Consider the following 27188-nt stretch of genomic DNA (forward strand, 5'->3'; position numbering starts at 1 on the left):
TGTCCCACAGCAAAATTGATTTCGCCCCTTTTTCCACTGACAAAGCTGTTTGACAGACTATTAGGGTTCTGTAAGTTCTAGGGGCTTACCGCGTAAAACGAATTTCGTTATGTGCCTCTCTATTGCTCTTCCATATTCGTGCGATAGAGAGGCAGATAACAAAATTTCGATTTTGTTTTTCTGTGCTACGAAACGATTTTATCATAACGACACAGCAGGCAGGCGGTACTCGACCTTTTTTTATGACGGCCACAAAGACAGTTTGCCTATACATATATTATTATACTCTTTGGTTTGCCTTGTAGCTTTTGCTCCGGGCCGGCAAGATTATGTAACTTAAGGCCTGTCCAGACGGGAAACATTTTTCGCCAATCTGGTTAACCTTCTTCACACCTACTAGGAGAGAACTGAGACACCAGCGCTCCGTTCTCCCACCTTCGTCACCGGACACGGCATTCTCCTGCCATTATGCGGTCGCGGCTGCCGCTCTCGCATTGGACTTACCTACTAGTCATTTCCGGAAGTGCCGCACTCTTATGGACGCCGTTTCATCATCATTTTATTGATGTTACGGGCCAATGATGATGATGATATTTATTTCGCTGACTTTCAAAAAGGAAAACGGTCTGTACAAAAAACCCGTGGCAGGATTACAGAGAGCCTACCGCGAACACCAAAGTTCGCAAATTGCGGGCATCTTTCTCTGTCACTCTAATTACGCCGTAATTAAAGGATCGGTTAACTAAATAAGTAGGTACAAACAGTGTTACGTACAAATATTTTATTTCAATACTTATTGTAAAAATGTATAATGTATCTGATAAAGTACAAGGCTGTAAAAGAAATTAAAGAAAACCTTATTATGTAAATAAAACAAAGAGGGTTAAACAAAAATATAAAATAAGTATAGCATTTAAAATTGGACGGCACGTCATTGGTTAATTTGGATTTTACTTAAAGCCCTCTTAGCTTGGGGGCATTGTTCAGGATTTCGCCTCTGGGTCAATGTGGAAACAATGCCTGAAGGCACTAACTGATACTAATCAATCAGCGAAATATTGAAATTAACCTTTTCGACGCCGTGTCAAACACAAAAGCTGTCATCCAGACTCCACGTCACCGAAGTGTCAAAACTAAACTTTATGCATATGCATGTAGGTCTATGTTGCTCTGTGGTCTACGACCGATTAATCGGTCTTTGGCGTTGAACCTACGGTGCGTATATAATGTACATATCGGTCATTGGCGTCCAAAAGGTTAAAGTTGGCAAGAACCGGATGGGCTAAAGATACCCTATCTCCATCTTTTTCACCCTTGTAATTTTCGAGCGATAGACAATGATAGGTAGACGATGTTCGAAATTCAAATTACGTGGCGAGTTCAGCTGAAGCTGCCCTTTATTTATGTATCCTACCAGGCTTTACCTTTAATCTAATAAGATCTACGTATTGAGTGTGTATTCATATTCGTATGCGTAACATAATCACATTTCATTGTTATCTAAGACATGTGATGTCAGTGATATAATAGCTGCTCGTTGATGCCTATCTCTACTCTATAATAACATTTATTATAAGTATTACCATGGACGGATACCTACTTACATATAAATGCGTTGGTATATTGGACGGGTGTACAAATTATTCACTTGCCTCAACCTATTCTAAATGAATAATTACACTTACCTATAACAAACATTTAAAGGCACATGTGAAAGTTAAATAACTAATAATTTTAAAACATGGAAATGAAAATCAGTCTAAGATTACATGTCTTGAATAAAACTTATAGCCTAATAGATTTGCACTGGTAAATGTGCGATATAGCGAGATTTCTAGATTATCTAGTCCGTTTTAAGACTTTTAAGATACCAAAATAAATGTTAGAAATGTGTGAGATTCGTATTTATAACGACTAAAAGGACGGAGATTTAATGTAATGTCGACCGGGATAAATGCAACTATGGGATTATTGTGTCTATTTGACTTATTTTTTATAACAACGTGAATTACAAAAGGTCCCGTCATCTAGTGATAAAAGCCTGAGCTACTTGGAAATGAAACGTAGCATAGAGGGCGTTCCGACCAATCGTATTCGAGAAAGAAAAGAACGGAGCGACGCAATAATCCATAGTTGCATTTATCTCGCTTGACCTTTTAGTAATTTGTTATGCTTTGGAATCCTGTTCCAATTCGAACTGGGCTTGCGATTCCTTGAGCTTGTTTCGCTTTTTGTGCTGGATGTTGGCCTCCGTCAAGAAGAGCGCTGCCGTGATGAGACAGCTGACGGCGCCGACCACTCCCAAGCCGAATGACCAACCTGTCAAATTCATATTAAGATATTCTTAAAAAAAAACTGAACTCAACTATTAATAATTATGAAATTAAAATATTTAAACATCCCCTACGCAATTATGCCAAATATTGCCTTACATCATTTTGGAAAAGACTTGATACTCTTCAAACTGCTGGATCGATTTCTATCAAACATAGCTAAGAACTACCGTAAGGACACTCGCTTTCACGTAAAAAAAATTGGTCCATCAGTTTGAAAGCTACGATGCCACAGACAGACACTGGCGTCAAACGTACACTTAGTACACTTGTATTGGTTCCTAAAAACTGAAATATTGTCAGGTATATTCATAAGTTTTAACATAAATAATTGCATTTTTTATAGCTACTTTAAACCTCGCGCGAAAACGCCTCGCGTCCGTTTGTGACGTCACGGTTGAGTTGGTGGTAGGGAGTAGCCAGTAGGGTGGTAGAACTGGGGCCCATTTCTCGAGCGATATTAGACTAATGGACCGCGAGCCAGGCGCAAATTTCGTCAGTCCGCCTCCCGGGCGAAAACTCGTATACCGGTTAACGGTTATGTATGATGAACCCTCGTGAACGTCAGATGCCGCGATGCCGCTCTGTTAGTGGGTTGAGGAATGGCAGCTACCGAAACGCGTAACACGGTCTTTCCACCGCGATACAAGCAACTGACGATTTGTTTTATTAACAATAGCATCTAAACTACCATCCGACAAAGTATCAAACGGGAGGCGATGATGCCGATGACTGAAAAGAATTTTCTTTTTTACATGTTCATGTGACCAGCTGACGGTCTTTCCACAGCGATACAATCGGCTGACGATTTTGTTTATTCACAATAGCATCTAAACTATCATCTGACAAAGTACCACCGGGAGGCGATGACAGTTTTTTTTTATAGACTATTTGCTGCCATACCTCAACCCACCAACGGGGCGGCAGCTGACCTTCACGAGGGTTCATCATACATAACTGTTAACCACTATACGAGTTTTCGCCCGGGAGGCGACTGGTCATGGAAGTCTGTTCCTAGCCCGTGGTCTATAAATTCTATAATATTATTAGTCCACCAACTGTCAAATCGTATGGGTTGCCATGACAACCCACTAGTAATATTAAGGGGCCTACTGACTATCAGTCCGCCGGACGATATAGGCCTGTCAGTTAGAACAAAAATTTGACAGTTCCGAACAACTGGCAGGCCCATATCGTCCGGCGGACTGATAGTCAGTGGGCCCCTTTAGCCTAATACCGGTCGAGAAATGGGCCCCTGGCAGATATTGTTTACATGAGTACTTTACGTATGAGTAGTTACGAATTTTCCCTTGAACATGAATGATATTGTTAATTCCGCACTATTTATTACAATTAGCGATGATATATAATATACATTACAAAAATTAATCACAACGACTCATTTCATACAAAATTCTCACACGGTTGCAATAAAAGATGAATTATTTGTGGTATTTCCTATAAAAAGGGACCTTATTGTCGATGGCGCTTACGCCATTATAAACGATGCTCCGATATAAATACAATGCCGTGCGACGCCGTGCGGCGTAAGCGCTATCGACAATAAGGTCCCTTATCATAGAAAATGCCCCATTTAGATACATGTATAATCTGGGTGAAAATACCGGGACGCCGGTATTACTTTTTAATTTTTCATTTCTTCTCTTTCCGACAGCCAACATGGCAATGATGGTTCCATTCAGTCAAATAATTAATCAAGCTTAATGTTTAGTTAATTATCATATTATTTAGCATCTTATTTATATAATAACATATAAATATTAACTTTATATCGTGTAATAATATTTTTTGTACGTTATAAATATTTAATGGTGAAATAATAGTAGTTTATGTGACTGCTACATAATAAAAGGCATTAAAACTCGAGTGTTGGTTTATGAAACGAACGTAGTGAGTTTCATAATAGAAACACACGAGTGTTTTAATGCCTAATTATGTACAGTTACATACACTGCTTTATCTACACACATATTATAAACTTTCTATGATATATTCACTTACCTCATATTACAGCACTAACCTCATATTTGGGGCATAGCTGCTCTCTGGCGGAATTCGCGGATATGAGGTGGCGTTTCCGAAATATCTTTATCGCACATTTTACACGAAACTTTTGCTAGAGTTACTTTAAAAACAACAAAACAAATTGTTTTTTACTTACAAACTAATTAAAAGATAAACCTGCACGTCAAATGGCGGCAAAGAAAACTTTTTTCACGCATGTCACGCATCCGTAGTTTTTTTTAAATTCAGAGACAAACTAGAGTGGGGGTCGATTGCCATATCGTTCGATACCAACTAACCATTCAACGAACATTCCGTCTTATCCGTTATAATGTAATCCTTTAATTCCGTTTCCCCGTTTTACTCGTTTGGCTGAATGCGCCAGGAGCGCGATGCCATTAATAATATATAAAAAAAAAGCGAGATTTGTCAAATTTGTATGCAATTGACATTTCATTTCGAATAAAACGTCATCTCGACTGATATTAGAATAGAGGTCAAATCAAATTTCTTTGTTTTTCAGAGATGTTCGAAATTTGAATAAAATAATATTATCGAAATCGATGTTATTATTTAGCAATAATAACATTTTCACAGATAAAAAATTTGCTGTAACAAAACAGTTTATCTTAATGTTTGCCATTATTTACGGATTTTGAAGGCAAGAGGGTTTATGATATGTGTGTAGATAAAAAAATATATAAATTGTTTGAACATCCAAACTTTTTGGTGAGGATGTAAGGATTACGGTCATATGAGGTTGTCTATGTTGCTCAAAGAAATATGTTATGGAGTGATGACGTCACGGTTTGGCTCGCTTCTGATTGGTGTTTCAGTCAAAATGGCCGATGGGAGAATTTTGCAGTTTCATTTTATTAAAAATACTAGCTATTGCCCGCGACTTCGTCTGCGTGGACTTAGTAACCCCAGCTAGAGTAAGAATAGCGCCTGGAGAAAGTCTTATAGCAATAATTCAATTTGAGCATATTATGCACACAAATTAGCAGACACTTCATTAATTATCTCAATTCCACCCGGCTTTTTACTTTCTTAAGGGATGATTTTCGGGATAAAAACTATCCTATGTCCTTCTCAGGGACTCAACCTATCTCTATGCCAAATTTCATCTAAATCGATTCAGCGGTTTAAGCGTGAAGAGGGAACACACAGACAGACAGACAGACAGACTTTCGCATTTATAATATTAGTATGGATTAATAATCCTAATGTTTATACTGAAATTGGGCAATTTTTTGAATCATATTAACATATTATATGTTTCTATGAAACTATCATTTCCATGATTCTTTGTTGCTGTCATCATGCCAATGGTCGCATAATTATTTTTTACTAAAAAATTCTCATAGCAATCATTCAATTTGAGCACATTATGCACACAAATTAGCAGGCACTTCATTGATTATCTCAATTCCACCCCGCTTTTACTTTCTAGGGATGATTTTCGGGATAAAAACTATCCTATGTCCTTCTCAGGGACTCAACCTATCTCTATGCCAAATTTCATCTAAATCGATTCAGCGGTTTAAGCTTGAAGAGGGAACACACAGACAGACAGACAGACAGACTTTCGCATTTATAATATTAGTATGGATTTACCTAAATAGTTATTTTCATGGTTCGGCATCCACCCATCCGCATTGCCCAGCGACGCAAATACAATCACTGCTATTACTCCGCAGATACCTAAAAATAAATAAACAACATTTGTTATGAATGTATGTCAACTCAATTAGGTATATACCTAAGTAAGTATAGTATAGTCATGGTATCGTACCTGAGCCCAACATGATGTATCCTATAGTCTTGATTAAGGTCACAAGTCGGTTTTGATCAGGTCCGCAGCAGAGGAAGAATATCAGCACCAGGATGGTCGATATCAGTACACCAAGGAGACACAGTGTGAAGAAAAACTGAGTTGCGATCATGAAACCTGCAAATTAGAATAGAATTAGCTGCATCGGAATGTAGGTCGAGGTAAGGGTGTGCCCAGTTGCGTACCGATGCAATGCGTGGCGGCTCTAATTATTCTAAGGGCACGTTAATACTAAGATATTGGAACAGCATGTAAAATAAGTATTTTAATTGGATGTTGCTGTCTCACTAGGCTCCTCCGTTAACGCACGATAGGGACAATCGCAATATGTATGTACCTATTATATATATATATGTGTATGTATTTTATGGAGAAATTGCTGCCTACTATCTATGTGTATGTATTTTATGGAGAAATTGCTGCCTACTATCTATGTGTATGTATTTTATGGAGAAATTGCTGCCTACTATCTAGCCTAGCCTAAGACGACTGACAGTTAACCGTCATTCAGCAGTCAACACTTTCTATTACGAATTCACAGTATCACACTACAATCACACTCACCCGGTAGTAAAAATCCTCTTATTCTATCGTAACCCGTAGTAAACGGATCGTACACCCAGCGGCATCCCACAAAGAATCTTCTCTGGTATTGGTCATACGGATCGGGAAGAGACCTAAAGCAATGACTCCATAAGCCTAATCTGAAAAAGATGAACGAATATCGTATAAAAAATGACAATTTCGTAGTGAACATGTATCACATTTAGGCAAAAGTTACATTGATGCAGTATAAATATATGCAATATAAAATATTAAAGGGCCGAAAACGCACATGTTGATTTGTTGATATCTCCGCAGTCTCAAGCGCCCACTTGCTACGCTAACAGAATAACGTTAGGCATGTTGTATGCTAAGCCGCCGATGCGGTATTAATAACAGATTTCAGTTTTTTATAGAAACTAAACTAATGATCTAAGCTAAGGCATCTAAGCTAACATACTTGTCCAGCCTGGAGCCCCTTATCCTGTAGTCGCTGACCAGCCAGTTAGGCGTGCCGAATGCCAGTGCCACCGTCACAAGGGCAATGACAAACACTCCAATGCCACAATTGCCGGCCAAACTTCTGTTCTTCATTGTTTCTGTAACAAGTTACGACGTTTAAATCACCTTGTAATTAAGCACGAAGACATAATGTTTCCTACCTATTGTTTAAATTGTCATCTCATTCATTTATCAAATGTGCACAGCTCGTTAGATCTTAGTACGGGTGAGTTATTAGTCATTTTGTGCATACCGGATAGGCACTTAAGTGTATGAGTATAATATGCAGTTGCAGTGTGCAATCCAAATCATATTCGTATCTACACTGCCATGCAAGCATGCAGCTTGTACGTTGAAATGTTGATATAATCAGAAAGAGCCAACTGGCATCATTTTAAAAATATATATTTTTATTCAAGCTCATTTATGTCAAAATGTGATTAAGTAATAGGCATGGAATTCCCGTAAATAAAAGTAACGCGGTAATCTCATAAAATGCACACCCGCCCGCTACTGTTAGTTAGTTCACTCTTTTTAATTCTGGATAGGTGTATGAGCTATACACCTATGCTGGGACACTTGAAATCACAAGGAAGAAAGGAAGTTTGGCTTCTTAGATAATAACTTATTTGTTTAATTTTAGTTTCCCATTCTGACCCTCTTGAATTGAATGGTTGAGTCCTGCATATGAATGGTTAAACCAGGTCATTTAGAGTATCAAATGTAACTTAGCGTAATCGTATCGGTTTTGCCACACTAGTGTTGAATACCTAATAGTCTTTTATGCCCAGAAGGTGTTTCGGAAACGTTGACTGTTTTGCTTTGCGTTGTTCCTCTAGAGCAGCATTTCCCAAACTATGGGTCGCGAGCGAAAATTAACCCTACTTCCAGTCTCATTTGCATTTTCCATTGCCCCTATTGGAGGTAACAAAATAATAAGTTCAATGAATGAATACGCTTAACTAGACGACTGACTAATTAGTAGGTACTTAGTATTAATTAGGTCAATTAACCAACACTTAAAAAGTGTTTAACACTTTAACCCATAAACGACAGCAGGATTACGCGAGTAGAGACAGAGACAGAAACTGGTACGAGTATATTTCAGTATTTGATGTGAATATGAACTGCGTAATAATCAGTAATCGGCACGGACACGACACGGACGGTGCCGCACCGCAGGATTCCGAACAAAAATCTTAATATCAATCATAGATTAGTATATGTTATTATCTTGTCCGAAAAAGTAATTTTATTGATTAATATTATAAATAAGATTTTTTAAGTATTTGAATAAGATTTCTACTCGGAAGCCCGCGGTGAGGCACCGTCCGTGCCGATCACTGCTAATAATAGTAATAATGCTGTATTATCGTCGACACAGTCAACTGACCAGTTCATAAATCTCATTGCAATAAGACGTACATGTCAATTCGAGTATTAGTTATTCGATCTGTTTCCGATATGATACTGATCAGCCAGTCTCAAAAGTGACAGACATTTCTTTAACCAAAAAAAGTCGCACTGACAGAAGTTAATCATTTAATGTAGATTAAGGTAGAAAACGTAACGAACGAAAAAACGTTAGTTTAAAATGTACCATACTTAAAAAAAAAAAAACAGTATCATCAAATAACTAAAACTCGAATAGGCCTGATAAGCTCTACCAATCGTCAGTTGCTGTTAGTATGTACCAGTCATTGTCTAGGCAAGCTATAGGACAAACCTTATTTAACAAGGACAGCAAGCACAACTAGTTCTCGATGTCAATGTACTTACACGCTGTAATTACACGTGGGAACTGTTGAGAATACAAATCACGCATAAACTTATTTATCGCCTACGGCCGCTTTTTTCAAACCGTCCACCATGGACCCATAGGGATTATGTCACAAAGGATAGGATAGAGCAAGAATATTCGCAGCTCAGTACAATCAGCTGCAGAATTGGCCAATAAAATGATGGTATAGTTCGTTGTAGATCGTAAGTAAATCTTTTTTCATATCTCATGCTCTGAAAGTGGGTCGTTGTTGTTCTAAAAAGTGCGCAGAAAGTGATACGTTTCCGCTCTAGTGCAGAAAAGTGTTGTTTGTTGTTGTTCCCGTCCCACGAGCCACTGGGTAGAAACAAAATTAAAAAATAGTGTCTTTATTTCCTCGCCTGGATCAATTGATAACATCTCGTGTTTTTGAGTCCCTCGCTACGCTCAAGAGTCTAACTTTCTTCTATCTTTCGCTTTCTCGGGACAAACACTCGCAAGAAAAACCAACTTTCCTCTCTTGTTGCACAAATAACTAATGTATTTCTGTTGCCGCTATAACAAAAAATACTAAAAAGTACGAAAGTTGGAGTTACTCAGAAGCACCTTATTTTTTTAACGCTTTTACGAAATACATACTTTGTAAATCTCATGAATGTAAATTTCACCACAAAATGTATGCAACACCGAGTATTAAATTTCATACATATTTTCTGGGACCCTTAGACGTTTAGAATCTTATATCATTAATATGCTACGTAATTTTCTTAGATACGTTTATAAAGTACCTACTTAATGAATTATTATATTGTTTAACCACTGCCTGTAATGAACATGTCCCATCCCTACGCTTACACGTGTAGTTTGGAACGACCAATCACAACGCCGTGAGCACCCGTCCCCCGCTTCACTATTTGGTGATTTCCGTCGCGAACAAAATGGCCAATATTAGGCTTCTATAAGCGGTTTTCTGTGGTATAACATGAACCATATAAGGCAACAAATAACCCGACCAAATTACGTAGGTTGTTTTTGGTAGTATTTCGGTGTATGGTGGCGCCGCCTAATTACTGTTTTTGATGGACACTTTTCATACATAGAGATTTGCCTCCTTTATATAGTCTCCATGTCTAATTCTCCACTGTCTAGGTGCCTGACCAGGAATATATGATCATTGTCAAGAGGGCGCTATTATTCTCATTTCTATGGCAACAGTTCAGTATAGTCTGAACAATGTGGATTGGCAACTCGTTTGACTTACATCTACTTTTATTCACCGTAATCAAAATCAGAACCCATTTATTTGGTGTCTAGACTTTTTTTTATAGTCGGTACTTCTTTTTTGCCGTATAAAATTCATGTATTTTCTTACGTATCACACATAGGTCAAATCGTCTAATTGCATCTTCTTTTTTATTTTTGGTTTGCATAAAACCTCAGGAGGTACAACCTTCTCTCGTAATCTGCTTAATCGATGCCTCCGATTTACCTAGAAATTTATATAAATTTACATATATGTATTTAATTTAGTCGTAACATACCAGATGGTGTTGCTACTATTAGCCACACCTTCAGCTCAGCTCAGCTCTATAGTTGAAAAAATATTTCGTCTATCATGTTCCTCCATTCTGGGAAGAGGCCTACATCCAAGATTGGATCACCAAAAGGCCCCATGATGATGATGATGATGCATGACCATCATCACGGTTACTAGATAACATTCCGTAACCTTACATAGGTTCCGCTACATTGTCAATTAACAAAAAGAAATTAAAAAAAAATATTGATCGTCACCAAAGCCCATAGACACATTACACATACACATTTCGATGCTAGTGCGGAAAGTATGTCATTATTCCACGAGTACCGAGATATCGTATCGTATAGAGACTCGGGACGAGTGAAGAATGACATTTCCGCACGTGTATCGAACGACGTTTTTTAATACAGTTGCGAAAAATAAGAAAAACAACAAGTAAGGAATTCGAAACTTTTATATTATTAATTCTGTGACATCATTGACATTGACAGTATGAAGAGGTGTTTTTTTAGCTGTGTGTTATTATTATTGAACCCACTTCAATGAAAGTTTTTTTTATAAATGCATTTTCTATAAGACAGAAACAATTGTAAATATAAAACATTGTACTATTATTACCCAAATATCGTTAATTACGATTATTTGTGTATTTATAAAAACAGTATTTATATAAACGATATCGAATGTTGCCTTTGGAAACTTAAAGCAGGAAGAAAAAACGCCTCTTCTTTGTCAGGCGTTCCGTTCTATTCAGACAACTTATTAAGAACGGTTTTTCAATATTCAGTATAAAAAAAATAGACGTGATATAATGATGAAGAGGTAAGTAATAAAATATGAAATATGTATATTTTTCGTATTCTTACTGTAGTAAACAGTAGGTTTTTATGTTGATTACGACGTTTAAAGGAAACTAATATTAACACTCATCAAAAGGTAGTCATGAATTGGAACAAAAATAAATTTAAAAAAATTGGAAAAGTAAAAAGCACTAGTTCGCGAAAACCAACTTTCCGCACGCTAAACAGCAACGTAAAGTAGCACTTTTTGAGCAACTGTATTAAAATATATTTTTCAAACTCAAACTCATTTTTGTTACTGTGTTTCCTCGCTTGTATAACATAACACTACAATAACTAAGTCGTAATAACCAGACTATAATGACATTTTGATTTGTTTACCTGTTAGCTCTGATGTTAATTTGGAAATGTTTCGTAGCGAAATAGTTTAATTTCCCGAACTGTTCTTTTCCAGCAGTTTATTATTTACATTATTAAAAATGTTCCGCTCCTGACTATGTATAGTTTTGGGCATTTTTGTTATTTATTATTCAACACTTAAGCATTACTCAAGTAAACCGCCACAATGACACTGACAACAGTGACAACCTATCGTTAAAATTATTGCCAGTTTAAGAAATTAGTTCCAATGAAATTCCGCAACATGGCGCATGATCATATATTTCTGGTCAGGCTTTTTAGGTACCTAAATGTTTACATCATCGCTGACCTCAGTCAATGCTCTCTTTAGACACTTAGCACAATTTCCATACAAAATTGTGTCAAAATGATGGCTAGCGCTGTATGAATAGCGATTCCATGTGAGGTTGAGTAACATTACTCCAAACGGACAAGGCTGAGATGAATAACGAGTGAGTAAAATGTTTCGCAATCTGGCTAAATGAATGGCGGAGCTGTTACTGCTTAGCGTGTCGCATACAGTCACACAACATAACATTCACCTCCAAATACAATGCCAAAAAGTTCACACACGCCGACTGTGGGAACTTTGAGATTCATAATCCGGTAGTTGGGTAGGTAATATGACGGTTGTATAGGTATAGATGTAACTCCCTCCTCACATGGGTAGGTGTTCAATGACGTCTGGGTGCAGTTTTTAGGGTTCCGTTTTGGTACACACGTAAGTTTGTGACCCAAAGACGGACATGTAACGTAAACAAATGAATTTTAAACATGGGGGCCACTTTTGGGGAATGAGAAATGAGAAAATTAAAAAAAAAGTTTTTAAAACTATATCGTGATACATATCAAATGAAAGAGCTCGTTATGAGAATCTCAAATATATTTTTTATGTAATTTTAAAATAAATAGTTTTGAAGTTATTTAAGAAAATCGCCAAAAAATTACCATCCCCCCCCCCCCCCCCCCGTTTATCTCCGAAACTACTGGGTAAATTTTGAACAAAATATACAAAATAGCTCTTTACCTATAAGATCACAGGAAAACTTATTAGAAATGTGCAGTCAAGCGTGAGTCGGACTTAATTACTTAGTTTTTGATCCGACCTCTACGGATTTTTTAAAGGCATCTCACGTTTCACATTAAAAATAGGTACATTGTTAAAAATTGTGCAATGTACGGAACCCTTGGAACGCGAGTCCGACTCGCACTTGGCCATTTTCTTTTTATACCACGTCGGTGGCAAACAAGCATACAGCCCGCCTGATGGTAAGCAGTCGCCGTAGCCTATGGACGCCTGCAACACCAGAGATATTACATGCGCGTTGCCGACCCTTTAAAAACCTGTACACTCCTTTTTAGGGTTTCATACCCAAAGGGTAAAAACGTGACACTATTACTAAGACTCCACTGTCCGTCTGTCTGTCACCAGGCTGTATCTCATGAACCGTGATAGCTAGAAAGTTGAAATTTTCACAGATGATGTATTTCTGTTGTCGCTATAACAACAAATACTAAAAAAGTACGGAACCCTCGGTGGGCGAGTCCCACTCGCACTTGGCCGGTTTTTTGTAGAACCCCATACTGTAGCGGAGCCCCTCGGGAAAACCTCGGCAGGGAGCTCATTCCACAGCCGAAGCGTCCGCGGGAGGAAATTCTTCTTAAACCGCACAGTACGCGAGACAGTAGCACATGATTGGCGCGAGAGTATCTCGCCGCGACATAGACTACCCGTCCCCCTTTAATTCATACAGTTAGTAGAAGACGGGTAGTCTAGCGGCGAGATACTGTCGCATCAATCATGTGCTCGGCCTACAGGCATACCTAGATTTTAATGACAGCAAGTGATTATGATTACCATAGTTGTAATTTTATAATGATACCTGTGACTAATATGGATATTATGTAACTAAATATGTAATATTAATAGCTAATATGTCCAGTCAAGGGCATACATATATATACATTCCCAAAGTTTAAAAATATGTGTACGCTCTTACACCTTAGAAAATAAAGTCGTGTTCACATATTTTTGAGCCATTTGTCTGGATCGATATTTTTGCCTTTGTTCAATCACAAAATCATAAACATTTGGGTTTTTAGTTTAGAATTAAAATTATTATTTTGATTGGGTTTGGATGTGAATCTTGTTTTATCATTATTGTATTGTTTTAAGAGAATTTGCATTAATCTCATAAATAAAGAGATACAAAATCAAACAAGGCCCATAGTAACCTCAATAAGGCTTTCGGGAATTTAATCAACAATAATATATCTACACCGTGTTTTTTTATTTTATTTCGGTGAATTTCAAGGATGCATTGCTGGCTGAACTTAACCCTTAAATCAAAGATAGAATAGATATAACTCCGTAATAGATGGATACAGTCTAAGGAAAAAACGTGCCTCGAAAATCAAGAAAATTTGATTCTCGATCAGAGGGCGCTACTAGCTTTGGCCTACTGTCGTATAGATGGCGTTTACGGTTTCGTTTGTTGTTTAACAATTTTAACCCATATCAGTGAAAGAACATGGGTCAAAATCATAAAAATAATTAATGCATATAAAAAAAACATTTATCCATATTTAAATACATTTTATCGTATTTTTATAAATCTTCATTTTTAGTTTTAAAGTGTGTCGACAGATGGCAGTGAATTTACTGTGATTACAAAATTTACTATGACAGTACCGCTAAATGAATGGCGGATAAGTTACTTTTTCTTTTTGCCCGAAATTAATATGTGTTACGTAATTGTTTACTAAATATGGGAAATATGCTAAAAAAATATATATTTAAAGGCGGTTTTATAGACTGCCTTTAATTATTATTTTTATACCACGTCGGTGGCAATCAAGCATACCGCCCGCCTCATGGTAAGCAGTTACCGTAGCCTATGGACGCCTGCAACACCGGAGATATTACACGCGCGTTGCCGACCCTTTAAAAACCTGTACACTCCTTTTTTGAAGAACCCCATACTGTAGCCCCTCGGGAAAACCTCGGCAGGGAGCTCATTCCACAGCCGAAGCGTACGCGGGAGGAAATTCCTCTTAAACCGCACAGTACGAGACCATTTAGGTGCTAGGGTGTGAGGATGAACACCCTGCCGATGGCGAGCGGTGCGGTGATAGAAAGCGGCCGTTGACATCATGTCAAACAATTCTTAAGAGCACAGCCCATTGTACAAGCGGTAGAACACGCATAAGGAGGCGAAGTCTCTCCTTAGACTTAAAGGTTCAATATCGCTTGTGAGTTTGGGATCGTCGACGATTCGTACAGCGCGCCTTTGGACTGAGTCGAAGGGTCCAAGCTGGCATCCAGGTGCTCCTGCCCAAAGGTGACAGCAGTGATGTGTAATGATTATATTTTAATTTATAAATAAAATGTATAAATTAAAATACTGCGTTAATTTAAGTAAAAAATCGGAAAATGGATTAGTTTTACTATTAAAATAATATATAGATTTTATCTAATTGCATAAAATTATATGTTTTTGTTGTGTAGGCTGCATCCATCACTATGCATTTAAGGGTTAAATCAAGTAACTTTCTCAAAGACCGGTATTCTAATTACCTAACTCCATTTTGGAGATAACCAATATATATTTTTTCTGATAAGGCCCCTACGAGCCTTAGGGCCTGTTTAAATATCGCCGCAATACTTACTCAACTTCGTCTCTGCAACACTCATTTGATGACAAAAACACCCGTATTCCGAATGAAAGAAAAGCCACATTTCCATCAAATGATTGTTGCAGATATGAGGTTGAGTAAGTATAGCGACGATATTGATTAGTGTTTAGTTCATACATTAGCTACTAAACTTAAGTACTATCTCGGACGATCGATGTTCGAAATGACATTGATATAATTGGTCAAGCAAATCATGTGAGTAGAAAAAGGCGCGAAATTCAAATTTTCTATGGGACGATAACCCTTCGCGCCTACAGTTTTTAGATTTGCCGCCTTTTTCTACTGATAAGATTTGCTTGTCCAACTATATGTCACAGTTTTCAATTGTTTGGTTAAATTAAATGTAAAGCCCATGTTACAACAACGCTATATGCAATGCAACGTCTAATGAAAAAAAATATTTTTTTTAAATTAACTATGCCATTTAGTTTTCTTAATCGTACTCAACCATACCCCGAAGTAAACGGAATTCAATAAAAACACGGTGTATATATAATTACTGAAGACCTTCGCTGCAGCTAGTCTGTTCGGAAAGAGAAGTGTCATGGAATGTATTGGGCCCCGTACATTCCACGACACTTCTCTTTCTGCACAGACTATTAGTTTAACTTGAACACTGGATACTTTGTATTGGTGATTTTAATCCAAAGTTGCACCTGGTGCTTTCGATATATATAAATTACACTAAAACATATCAGGTGGAACAGAATGAGGGACTTTTATGCAAACGGGGAGTTGTTTAGGCTACATACTTTATTTTTCACTTATTAATCACATTATTATTTCTAACCGTTTTTAAAATACAGTTTGTTAAGCATTAGTGCAAAAATTTGTATGTTTCAACTTTAGCAAGTGTCAATTTAAAATATAAATAACTTTGTAGGGTTGTCAGGTTGTCACTGATATAAAAATATTTCAATTTAATGATTTTGTTGTACTTTTTAATCCAGCTTTACGATTATAATAACTCGATTGTAGATCAATTAGATAACACTATTGAAAGGATAGTCTCTATAAATGTTCCACCCTGTATACCTATTTGGTTTTTAGTTTAAATGTTTATGCCCCTGTTACAATTTGAATCCAGGACCATCCACTTTGCATTTGAGGATTTATTTTGAATGTGTTAAGCCAGGTCTTAAACTATTTATTTCTTAAAGTTAAGTTAAAAGCATTGGGTTATAACATTTTCTAATGTTGTTGCATTAATTTATTAGACATGACAGTCATACACATTTCATTGTCTGCTTAACTCATTCTCATGTTTCCAGTAGACATCACAAAGTTAAGGGAATCAAAAGCTAATTTTTACACTGCACTACAGGGAGGAAACATTTTTACAGCTCTTGAGATTCAAATAAAAAAAAGTTATATATACCCGGGTATCAAGTAAGTAAGTATTAAAAGAATAAAGGTATCTAATATTCTTACAGTTTTAACACCCCCTGGTACTGACTAAAATGACCGACTTGGTTTTACATTACATCTCAAAACTTTTTTGTAGTAGAAGAACTGCGTTTCGAGACTTGCATCTTTTTACATGTAATGTTTTTGATGGGATTCATATTGACAGATACTTTGGATATCAACAATGACATGCGAGTGTGATACTACTATTCAGCTTTCTTAATAACTCACAAAAAAAAATTCACTTATCGTCTCGCGAATTTAAGTAAAGAATAATAACCAACAATGTAAAATAAACCCTAACTTATTCTGTCCTCTTAAGTGGTATCTCAAAAACAAATGAAGTTGTTAATGGAACTTTCAGATTAAGATTTTAAAGTATATGTTTGCATCCATTATCATTTGAAATTCTGCTTTTCAGCTTAGCAGGGCAGTATTTATTATGCTCAATATCTCATAAACACTTTTTTGCAATTTGCCTTTGTAATTTTAGAAAAACAAAGTTATGTTGATGTTCGTCACGTAAATGATTAGTTTACAATTGAATATATAATTTAATAGTACGTTTAATTTATAAACAAATATTATTGCGTCCGCAATAATACTTTTGTTATGTTTGTTTTACATTAGTCGTAAAATTTACGTTTTATAGGATAGGACTTACCTAGCGTCGAGCTGCAAACTTTGAACAATATACGAAACTACTTAAGTGTCACAACCACCTAACTAAAACAAAACTAAACTATCAATATATCATTACAGTATGTTTTATACGAGATAGTAGTTTTAAGTTTTTGATTTCATCGCTAGATGCCTACGCCCTGCCCCGTTCATTTGCCGACTTCTCACACTTCAGTCACTTCACAGATAGTGAATCTTGTAACGGCTTCAATACACACACAACGTAGTAACGCACTCTATAGTCTATGATTTAAAATCAACAAGCGGAAGCCTCGTCAAGCGAACTAAGCGAAGCGCCCCACCACACCACGCGATGAATGAATGGGCGTGGTGCAGGATGTTGCGCTAGCGCCTCTAGCGGAGAGACGGAAACTTGAACAGGTTACGGCATTGTTGGCGGTTTCTTTAAATTAGTATTTTAATAAAGTCAAGCGTCGTATTGTTATAATTAATATTATTCAATTGGAACTACTTATTTTAATTTTAATAAAAGTTTATTTCGTTTTCAGTGTTTTTTGAGCCGACGGATCTAAGAAAAGCAACCAAGGTTCTGCACAGCGGACTACGCATTGCCTATGCTTCACCAAATTTAAACGAGCTACGTGCAATGGCACGCTTCGTCAAGCCTTACATGCTTCCTGATTATGTTAACGGCGTAGATGAAATTTTATACTTGTCTAAAATGTTATCAAGTTTTATTGAATGCCTAATTGTAACATTAGGTTCCAAAGGTGTTATCATTGTACGAAACAAGGATGTTCACGGAAATGGACACGACACGACGGCAAAGCTCTATCCAGTTAATATAAGTGAAAATATACAAAATGTCTCTGGAGCTGGAGATTGTTTTGCTAGCGGCTTCCTTCATGGAGTTCTTTCAAATCTAAATGAACCATCTTGTGTTTCAATTGGATTTGATGCTGCTAAGAATGCTTTGCTTTCTTCTAACACTGTTCCATCTAATTTTAAGATGGCCACAGACGTCAAAGAATCAAGTTATAAAACTCTACTATAACTTAACACATTCACTGCCAGCGACCCGCTAGGCGGGTTCTCTATTCGTAGGCGGTTTTTCCCGTGTTATCGGCTACGCTGGTAGCGTGTGGTTCGCGCTGGCACTGAATGTGTTAACTTACAATTTCATGATCAGTATGATCATTATTAATATTACAGGAAAAATAATAAACATAATAATTATGTAAAAATGTTTTATTATTTACTAAACTACAAGAAGTAAATAAAATGCATTTAAACAGTCCTGCATAGATCTATGCTAAGGCACTAAATAATTATGGAAGTGAATTTTATTTCTTTACTTACATATACAGCTGCCATTACAGCATGCCCACACAACCCAAACTTATTTTAATGAAAGTTCACACGCCTACGCAAGGTCAGCTACCCTACCACACAGACACAATGTAGTATTGATAAAGAATAAACTGACTGGAGTCAGGACTCGACTCAGTTTTGTGTCGTGACAGTGGTCAGAAACAAGACAACAAAAAGAATTTTACCCCATATTATCCCCACCAGCACTATACATCTGTAGGATTATGAGTTAAAAACTTTTTTTACGTTAATTTTATTGTGTTTTGCAATCTACAACAAAGGCAAGAGAACTTTCATTTTATAATACTATGAAAAAATCTTGTAACTCATACCATTACTCAGTTGAAATGCAGTAATGTATGCAACCCATACTTACCACTATTTCTTATCCATATAGCGACCACATTGACAGAATAAGATAAGAGTTTTTTTTCAAGGTAGTCATGATATTTGACATTTATTTAAGTCACTGGAGCCAACTTATTGGGTGACTTTTTTTTTATATGTAAAAGTACAATTTTTGTACATGAGATTCTTGTAAAACATGGACGGAGTCAAATAAAAGAAAAAAAATTACATTAGTCTATAATATTGTTATTAACTAATTACTCTATACTTATGACTGTCATCAGCTCATTATGTATAATGACTAATCTACTATCTAAATGAAATTAATATGTCTATAATTAAAATTCTTACAGCCAATTAAATATCTGTGTGTCCTCCAGCATAAGCAAACTTCCTTTCATGCATTGTGTATGAGGACGGCTCACGACTTTGCATTTCATGCAGTTTCTTATACTTGTGCACCCTCGCTTCAACCAAGAACAGAATGCCTGCTGGAAACAGCATGACAACTCCAATGACGCCCATGGCATATGCCCAGCCGAGGTCATTGTGTTCCCAGTTTGGCATCCAGTCACGGCCATCACCCCTCGCTCCAAATGTCACCACAGATATAATACCAGAAAATCCTAGAACAAAAACAAACATGTAACCATGTTCAATTCTGAAAAAAATGATATCAATGTTATTTCAGGACCCCAAGATTTTTGGATTATGTTAAAAATAACTGAAATCAACAGTAGAATGTGGGAGCTTGTTTAGAAGATTAAGCTAATTAATATGACATTATATGTATAAACTTTTAATATTTTCATACCAATTATATTGACTTCAGAATATTCATAAAACTTCAACACAAATCCTATTACTTACTTACTTCATTGGCTCAGTGACTCGATTGGCTTTGTCACTCCAGCAGTATCTGAGACGCCCAGACGGACGCTTCCCGCTGGGTGACCCACATACAGTCTTCTCACAGCACGATCCTCTCCCATCCTCTCTAGGTGACCAAGCCAGCGGAGTCTTATTCGATCATAAAATATATTACAAACCTCCAATAACTAGAATTGTTCCCAGTGTCACCAAAAGAGTCAAATAGTTTTCATCATCATTGTCTTTCTGCAAATAGAGATATGCCAGAAACAGAGACACGAGCACAGCACACAGTGATACAGTGAAGAAGAACTGAGTAGCGATGAAGAATCCTGGGAGAAGTATGTCATGGATGATATAGTACTCTTCTTCAAACACCCACCAGCAGCCAGTGAACACTGTGTCATACCAGTGGTGCGGCTCTTGAAACCCATTGAAGCATACTAACCACAAACCTGAAATCCACCATTTTATTATTTCTTATCTCAATCTAAATCACGGTATAGTTAGCTGCAGCAAGTAGTATGCGAGGTGCAATGCAAGCACTACTCTTTTCTGACTGGTTGCGGTTGAACAGTTCGTGTTTTATTTGTATTGCACTGTTATGCGAGACCATCACATAAGCTGCATTTTGTTTCCAGGATGGTATTGCCAAATAAATTTTAAGTTGCTGTTTAACAATACTTTAAGTTAAGTTATGGTAACAAGTAGTCGTGAAAGCTTACCAATTTGAATAAACTTAGGGTTTTTAAGTTTGCCGTCAGTAACCAACCAGTATGGACTTACAAAGGCCAATATAATAAAGAAGGACGCTAAAGCGTAAAATCCTAGCGCAAACAAGCCAGTTTTTGACTTGGAAACCATCATAAATATTGTAATAACAGAAATACAATCAATGAATATCGAATGTCGTAAACAATTTTAATCTAACCTACGCTACGCCCTAAACTTGACATTACGTTTACCAGTTACCACAGACCAGCCAGGGCAGCCAGACCAGGCCTATTGACTTCCTTAGAAATATATGACCCACCAAAAGCTTCTATGTGTTGTCCGTTCTCAACGTTCTCAAAGAGTAGAAAAAGTTGCCAGTAATTAACATAAAAATATTTTACAACAGCAACTTTGGGCTTCGTCTATACAAGTCCGGGAACGAACAAATCAAATTATTTTATCAAAGATTTTGATTTGTATTTATAAAGTAGTCACACTAATAATAATAATAATAATAAAAGACGTTTATTCAAGAAGTTGTAACATAGGTACATAATAAAAGTACACGATAATGCCTACTATACTACTACCTATATGTAAATTATTATTTATTTTTGATATAAATTATTATCTATTTCAGTTTGTATTTGTCTATGTTTATAAAATCTACAGAGGGTTGACGTGCCTCTTGCACTTGGGTCTGGCTGGTAAGAACCATGGTATAATAATATACTCCGCCTGGTACTCTCTTCCGAGTCTCGCGAACCACGTGACTGACACAAGCCTACGTCATCGTGAACCTTTTAACAGCACAATGACGTAGGCTCGTGTCAGTCACGTGGTTCGCGAGTCTCGGGAGAGAATACCTTGTTTAATTATACAATGGTAAGAACTAATAACACAGACAAAATCTTTAATGTCGATGCTGTCATTAAAGTCATTGAACACAAAAAAATCAAAGTTTTCATATAAAACTAACGATTTATTTGCTTAAAATATTTTTATTTAGTAGTTTTAAAAATTAAAACTAATCATATGCGCGAGCAACGTATGCTAAATGCGTCCTCGCACAGACTCGGTTAAATTTAAACCGTTGTAGTAATAAATTAGAAACAATAATTATTTCAAGGTAAGAAATATATAAATCTTTAAAAAAAATAAGCGTACTACTTATTGCCAAATTCAAATATAATAATTTAATCTTACTATCACTTTAAGTCCCGCAGACGTTATATTGCGTCCGAAATTACAATCATAGTTCATCATAGATGATAGATGCAAAACCTCACATATTGTTTAAGCTCAAAGCTGGCAAATTTAGACCCCTGGTAGCAATTTTAAGCGAAGAAAGTTAGTTAATATTGTTTAATTTGCGACCGTTTTGTTTTAGAGAGTAAATCAACAGATGGCTTGAGCGTGAGATGATAGTATAACCCTGGACCGTCATATATAATATGTTTGAAAAAGCTCAAAGGGCAAGGATCTGCCGCATATCCAGACTCGTTTCCCGGTGACCAAGACCGCTGCGCTGAGGTGTGGAGTAGAAAATGTCCCATAACCGGATAGACGTAATAACAACTTTAGTTGCCATTTGCCATAATCAATGTATTTATTTTGTTTTGGACTGATAGATGTGATATGATCACAATTAACATTACCTGCAATTGTGGTGTGTGACCATATGTTCCAAATATACTCAATACTTTTATTCGGACATGAAATGTCAATATAGGTACCAAATAATAATATTTTTTTAGGTAAATATACAAAAAGCCATATTAAAAGCATTATTGTATTTGACAAGCCCACCATTTCAGTGCCAATAAGTTTTTAAATAATATTATAAACAAGTTCCACAGTTAGTTCCGTCCGATGCATAATTTTGTATAGAATACGCCTTTTTTCTGCCTATTGTATTTTTTTCTAATCAAGCTCTTTTGATCCTACGTAATAGGAATGAAAATATTTATTTATATCATATCATAATTAATAACTGTTTGTCTTTTTGTATTGTAAGAATTTCTAAATATAATAAAAATCATTATCTCTTCACATATTTATTTATTTATTTGAGATATAAATTAACCCCAACAAAAAGAAAAAAGAAAAAATACGAAAAGAAATTCCCTCGCTGGGATTGAACCCAGGACCATTACCTACCTGAATTTAATATTTAATTACTGCTAATACGCGCTGGGCTAAGCGGGTTCTCAATTTTAGTGTATGCTATAGAACCAGAGCGCCACTAGTATAAACGAGCTTTTGAAAGGGACTTTTTTTGTATGGAGTTATCGTTATCGTTCTTCTCGTAGTGAGTATTATATTTTTTGGGTTATAGTTATATACTCTTTGCATAGAGGTACAGTCGCCATCAGATATATCGGAGCGGCCAAGGTGCTCACAAATATCTGAACACGTCTCTATTGTCAAGGCGTTAGGTGCGTGTTCAGATATTTTTGAGCACCTCGGCCGCTCCGATATATCTGATGGCGACTGTACAATAACATAACCTAAAAAGTACTGTTTTGATTTAGAAATTTTGTCTTATTGTGTTAGAAAACAAGAGAAAACATCACTATGAAGATGGATATTATGTAAGAACTAAATTTAATGATTATTCAGAAATTTTACAAATTGGGTCTCCTTTATTGGAGGCCCTACTCGAACCGATATTTTTCGGCCGTAAGTAATATCGGCTCTTCCAAGCTATGTCGATACTTTGGTATCACCCAAGAACAAGCAGAATTTATATGTTTAAAACAACCGTACGTAAATAAATTAGATGAATCTAACCTGAAGTGCCTAATTGACATAGTACGTGATCTGGGATTTACAAGAAAAGTTTTAATTACGGATCCACTGTTGTTCAGTATATTGCCTATCACAATGAAATTTCGCCATAAGGTTTTGGATGAATGTGGATTTGAAAACATAACACCAAAACACATATTGACATATTTGCAATTAATTAAACGGAAAACCATAGGGCAACTAAAGAAATCTGGAGAGCTACCAACTATGTTGAATGTAGAAAATAGATTAGCAAGTTATATGACACAATGGCCTACATCTCTGACTACCTTAATATACGGAGACATTAATGAAACAACAATGTATAGTTTAAGACTGAAAATATTGCAAAGGTATCTAGAATTAATGCTAGATTTAACTGAAGATGAATTCCAAAGGGGTTTAAAAACTTACCCAACAATTAAGCATCGGCCACTAGAAATTATTAATGAAACACTCAATATACTGCAGTCAGTGGTCAAGATACCTGATAAGAAAATCAAAGCTAATTTGTATCTTGTGCATGTCGATCCTGAAAACTTAAAGAAAATAATATTCAAGTTTCGTTCTATAGGCGGCATTGATATAAAAGAAATTTTGAGGCTGCATCCTAAATTAGCCACCAAGAAATATGAGGTGATGGTAGAAACAAGGAACATTTTGCAGGAATACGGCATCACTGATGAGGCTCAGAGAAGGTGTTTTGATATATACACCCTGAGTCCAGATACTGTAAGAGTAAGACTGGAAGAAGCTAAGTCTATTCCTGAATTTCAAACATTCTTGAACCATCCTAGATTTCTCAAAATGATACACTACAAAAATACAGCAATGCACAGATTAAGAAGCTTGTATAACAATAGGAAAAAATGTTTGAGTCTTAATATACTTTCAGGTAGCTCAGTTCAATATGAGACCTTTGAAAGAGCCCCCGGAGATAGGCTGGGCAAGGGGAAGGACCTAGTATTCTGCATCTCACAATCTCTTGGAGATATGTACACTCCTACTCAAATTAGGAATATGGTCAAGAGACATCCATTCTGGATCAATGTGCCTCTGGTGCAAGTTAAATTTGTCTATCAACAGCTTTCCAGGAAGTTTGGTGTTCAAGATATTTATGAAAACTGTCCCATTCTGTTATATCCCTGGACTAAAATAAAGAAAGTGCTTGATATATTGGAGGCAAAACAAAAACCTGCTGAACCATTGTACAGCATTGAACTACTAGACTTCATAAAATTAGAGAAATCCCAAAAATTGAGTTTAGTTTTATATTATTTAGAAAAGAATCACTACTTTTCAGGTAACGGTGTCTGGACTGAAGAGAAATGTAAGAATATTGAAATGTCAAATTACCAAGATGTGACATGATCAATTGATCATGTTCTTGATCACACTGTAAATACAATGTTGAAGTAAATTGAGTTTTATTACATAGTGTTTAATATTCTCTTTGAGCACGCCTGCTGCTGCTTTGAGTCTGTAATAGGTCTGGGTTGAGCTCAGAGGACCAATGCTATAGAGGTGACAAGGGGGAGAGGGGTATGACCGAACTAGATGGTGTTACAGAACTTTCAGTAGAAGTCCATAGTTAGTCAAACCAAATTGCCAGTAAATAAGAACAAAAAAAAAATAGCCACAACTGAATACAGAACCTCCTCCTTCTATGAAATTGAAGTCGGTTAAAAACTATACTCATTCTTTTCTTTTGAGTGCTAGTACTAGAGTAAGACGAAGATAGTATGATTCTCTCTGTCTATATTTGAAATGAGACAGTCCTTTGACAATATAAAAAGTCCTAAGTGCTAAAGAAAGGATGAGGAATTTCATGCATTGACCCGCCTGTTCCTGTCTCTATCGCACGCGCCTAATTATAATGCTGTTCCGCTCGCACAGTGTCATTGACCGCCGGCATCATGAACGCGACAGCAACATAATTAGTATAATTACGCGCGTGCGATAGAGATGCACGAAATTCCTCGTGTCAAGGGTCCTTTGGTGCTTGGTGGGCAAAACAACTAGGAGGATATAATAACAGAGTAGCCATTAAGAGGCATTTCCCATTATATATACTACTCTTTGCTATGGATGGTATAGAAAGGATCGCAATCTCTTATGGCAGAATTGTTGTAAAAGTGACCGCGTTAAGCTTTAAATAATAGTTCCTAATCTCTCCGGTGGCGCTAGTTAGGCTCTGGGACATGAGTAAAACATGAACCATATAAGGCAACAAATAACCCGACCAAATTACGTAGGTTGTTTTTGGTAGTATTTCGGTGTATGGTGGCGCCGCCTAATTACTGTTTTTTGATGGCATGAATCTAGTATAACTGGATCGGTCATGAGGAGTGGGGGAAAATGACCGAACGGGATAGTCTTATGTATCTTTCAGTAGGAGTAGCAGAGAAAGCGCTGTTATTGTTTGTCCTTGTCATAGTTTCACTTTTCCACCGCTGCCACAACCGAGGTTGTGGCAAACAAATAAGTACGTGACATGTCATGTTTGTTCGTTGCTTGTTTAATTATCCTTGTTTGTTTGACATGGTGCTTTCTCTTGTGAAATATAGTGATGGTTAGCGTTTTGAATGCTTGAACTTTGATAAAATACTGGTGAATTGTTCTGTAATCGGCCGTAATAGCCGCTCTGAGCAAAAATATGAGATCATAATCTTTCACACGTAAGTACGGTATTTTACTCAGAATAATGACTAAAGCAAAGAAGCCGGGCAAAAATAAAAGCTTGGTAAAAGATATCGTATTCACAACACGTTATTACTTTTTGTCTATGAGTGAGTGAGACAACAATCCGCAAGTTCTTTCGTTTTTTTCAGTATTGTCATAAGATGAACTGAGGGAAATGTCAAATGGTCTTATGTGGTTCTATAATATAATCCAGCCAAATAAAATATATGTTCGTTATTTCACAGGTAGGTGTCAACTGTAACAACTTGACATAGTCGTATTATTTTAGTTGAAATATTTCGGGATGTTTTAGCGGTCACCTTGGTTTATTTTAATTATATTGTTGCTATTCCTGACAGATTGTTGGAAAACGTGCTGAGTTTTTATTTGTAATGGTTTGAAGTTCCCTTTGTGATAATGTCTTGTGTGATCGAGGGCTGTAAATCGCATACAGGAAGAAAAGAAAATACGCACGAACCGATAACCTTTAATCGGTGAGTTTTGTTCAATTTTGAACAAATTAATTTATAGGACCTGACCCTAAACATAGAAATCGATATGTTGTTTATGTAATTATTACTTGCATTCAAGTCTATATAGATTTTTGCATATATTTTCGAACTTTTCTGCTAAGTATGATAGGTTATATTTTTGGCATAGTGATGTATCGACCTCATCAATAACCTATCGACATTTACAGCTTTCTTATAGTTTGGCCCAGGACTGTCTCATTTTAATTGATGAGTACAGTCAAGGGCATAAATATATATACATTCCCAAAGTCTCAAAAATATGTGTACGCTTAGACAATAAAATCGTGTTCACATATTTTTAAGCCATTTGTCTGGATTGATATTTTTGCCTTCGACTGTACCTATAGTTTTCTTTGTTCTTACTTACTGACAGATTGTGTTTGCCAGACTATAGTTTAATA

At 36.4% G+C, this 27188-nt stretch overlaps 4 protein-coding genes across 4 annotated transcripts in view; 2 read left to right on the forward strand and 2 right to left on the reverse strand.

Moving 5' to 3' along the window:
• The window catches only part of LOC134754840 (uncharacterized), a 193962-nt gene extending 175376 nt beyond the window's left edge, over window positions 1-18586 (forward strand). The window contains exon 11 of the mRNA XM_063691271.1: window positions 18028-18586. Within this exon, the coding sequence (XP_063547341.1) occupies window positions 18028-18533 (506 nt within the window). The 3' untranslated portion in view covers window positions 18534-18586. The remainder of the gene's footprint in view (window positions 1-18027) is intronic.
• Window positions 1144-17786, reverse strand: LOC134754935 (uncharacterized). The gene is made up of 6 exons (XM_063691415.1): window positions 17502-17786; window positions 7196-7334; window positions 6757-6896; window positions 6154-6309; window positions 5976-6062; window positions 1144-2319 (listed from the first exon to the last, which is right to left on the reverse strand). The coding sequence occupies exons 2-6, from the start codon at window positions 7327-7329 to the stop codon at window positions 2168-2170; spliced, it is 669 nt and encodes a 222-aa protein (XP_063547485.1). The 5' UTR covers window positions 7330-7334; window positions 17502-17786; the 3' UTR covers window positions 1144-2167.
• Window positions 18587-18787: 201 nt separating the features above from the next.
• LOC134755250 (uncharacterized) lies at window positions 18788-21014 on the reverse strand. The gene is made up of 3 exons (XM_063691767.1): window positions 20794-21014; window positions 20248-20523; window positions 18788-19824 (listed from the first exon to the last, which is right to left on the reverse strand). Exons 1-3 carry the CDS (start codon window positions 20933-20935, stop codon window positions 19556-19558), a joined length of 687 nt encoding a protein of 228 aa, XP_063547837.1. The 5' UTR covers window positions 20936-21014; the 3' UTR covers window positions 18788-19555.
• Window positions 21015-23159: 2145 nt separating this feature from the next.
• Window positions 23160-24992, forward strand: LOC134753932 (transcription termination factor 5, mitochondrial-like). Its single transcript, XM_063689910.1, has one exon. It carries the CDS (start codon window positions 23393-23395, stop codon window positions 24941-24943), a length of 1551 nt encoding a protein of 516 aa, XP_063545980.1. The 5' UTR covers window positions 23160-23392; the 3' UTR covers window positions 24944-24992.
• Window positions 24993-27188: the final 2196 nt, after the last annotated feature.

The sequence above is a fragment of the Cydia strobilella genome, chromosome Z (assembly GCF_947568885.1).
Source record: "Cydia strobilella chromosome Z, ilCydStro3.1, whole genome shotgun sequence".
NCBI classification, from domain to species: Eukaryota; Metazoa; Arthropoda; class Insecta; order Lepidoptera; family Tortricidae; genus Cydia; species Cydia strobilella.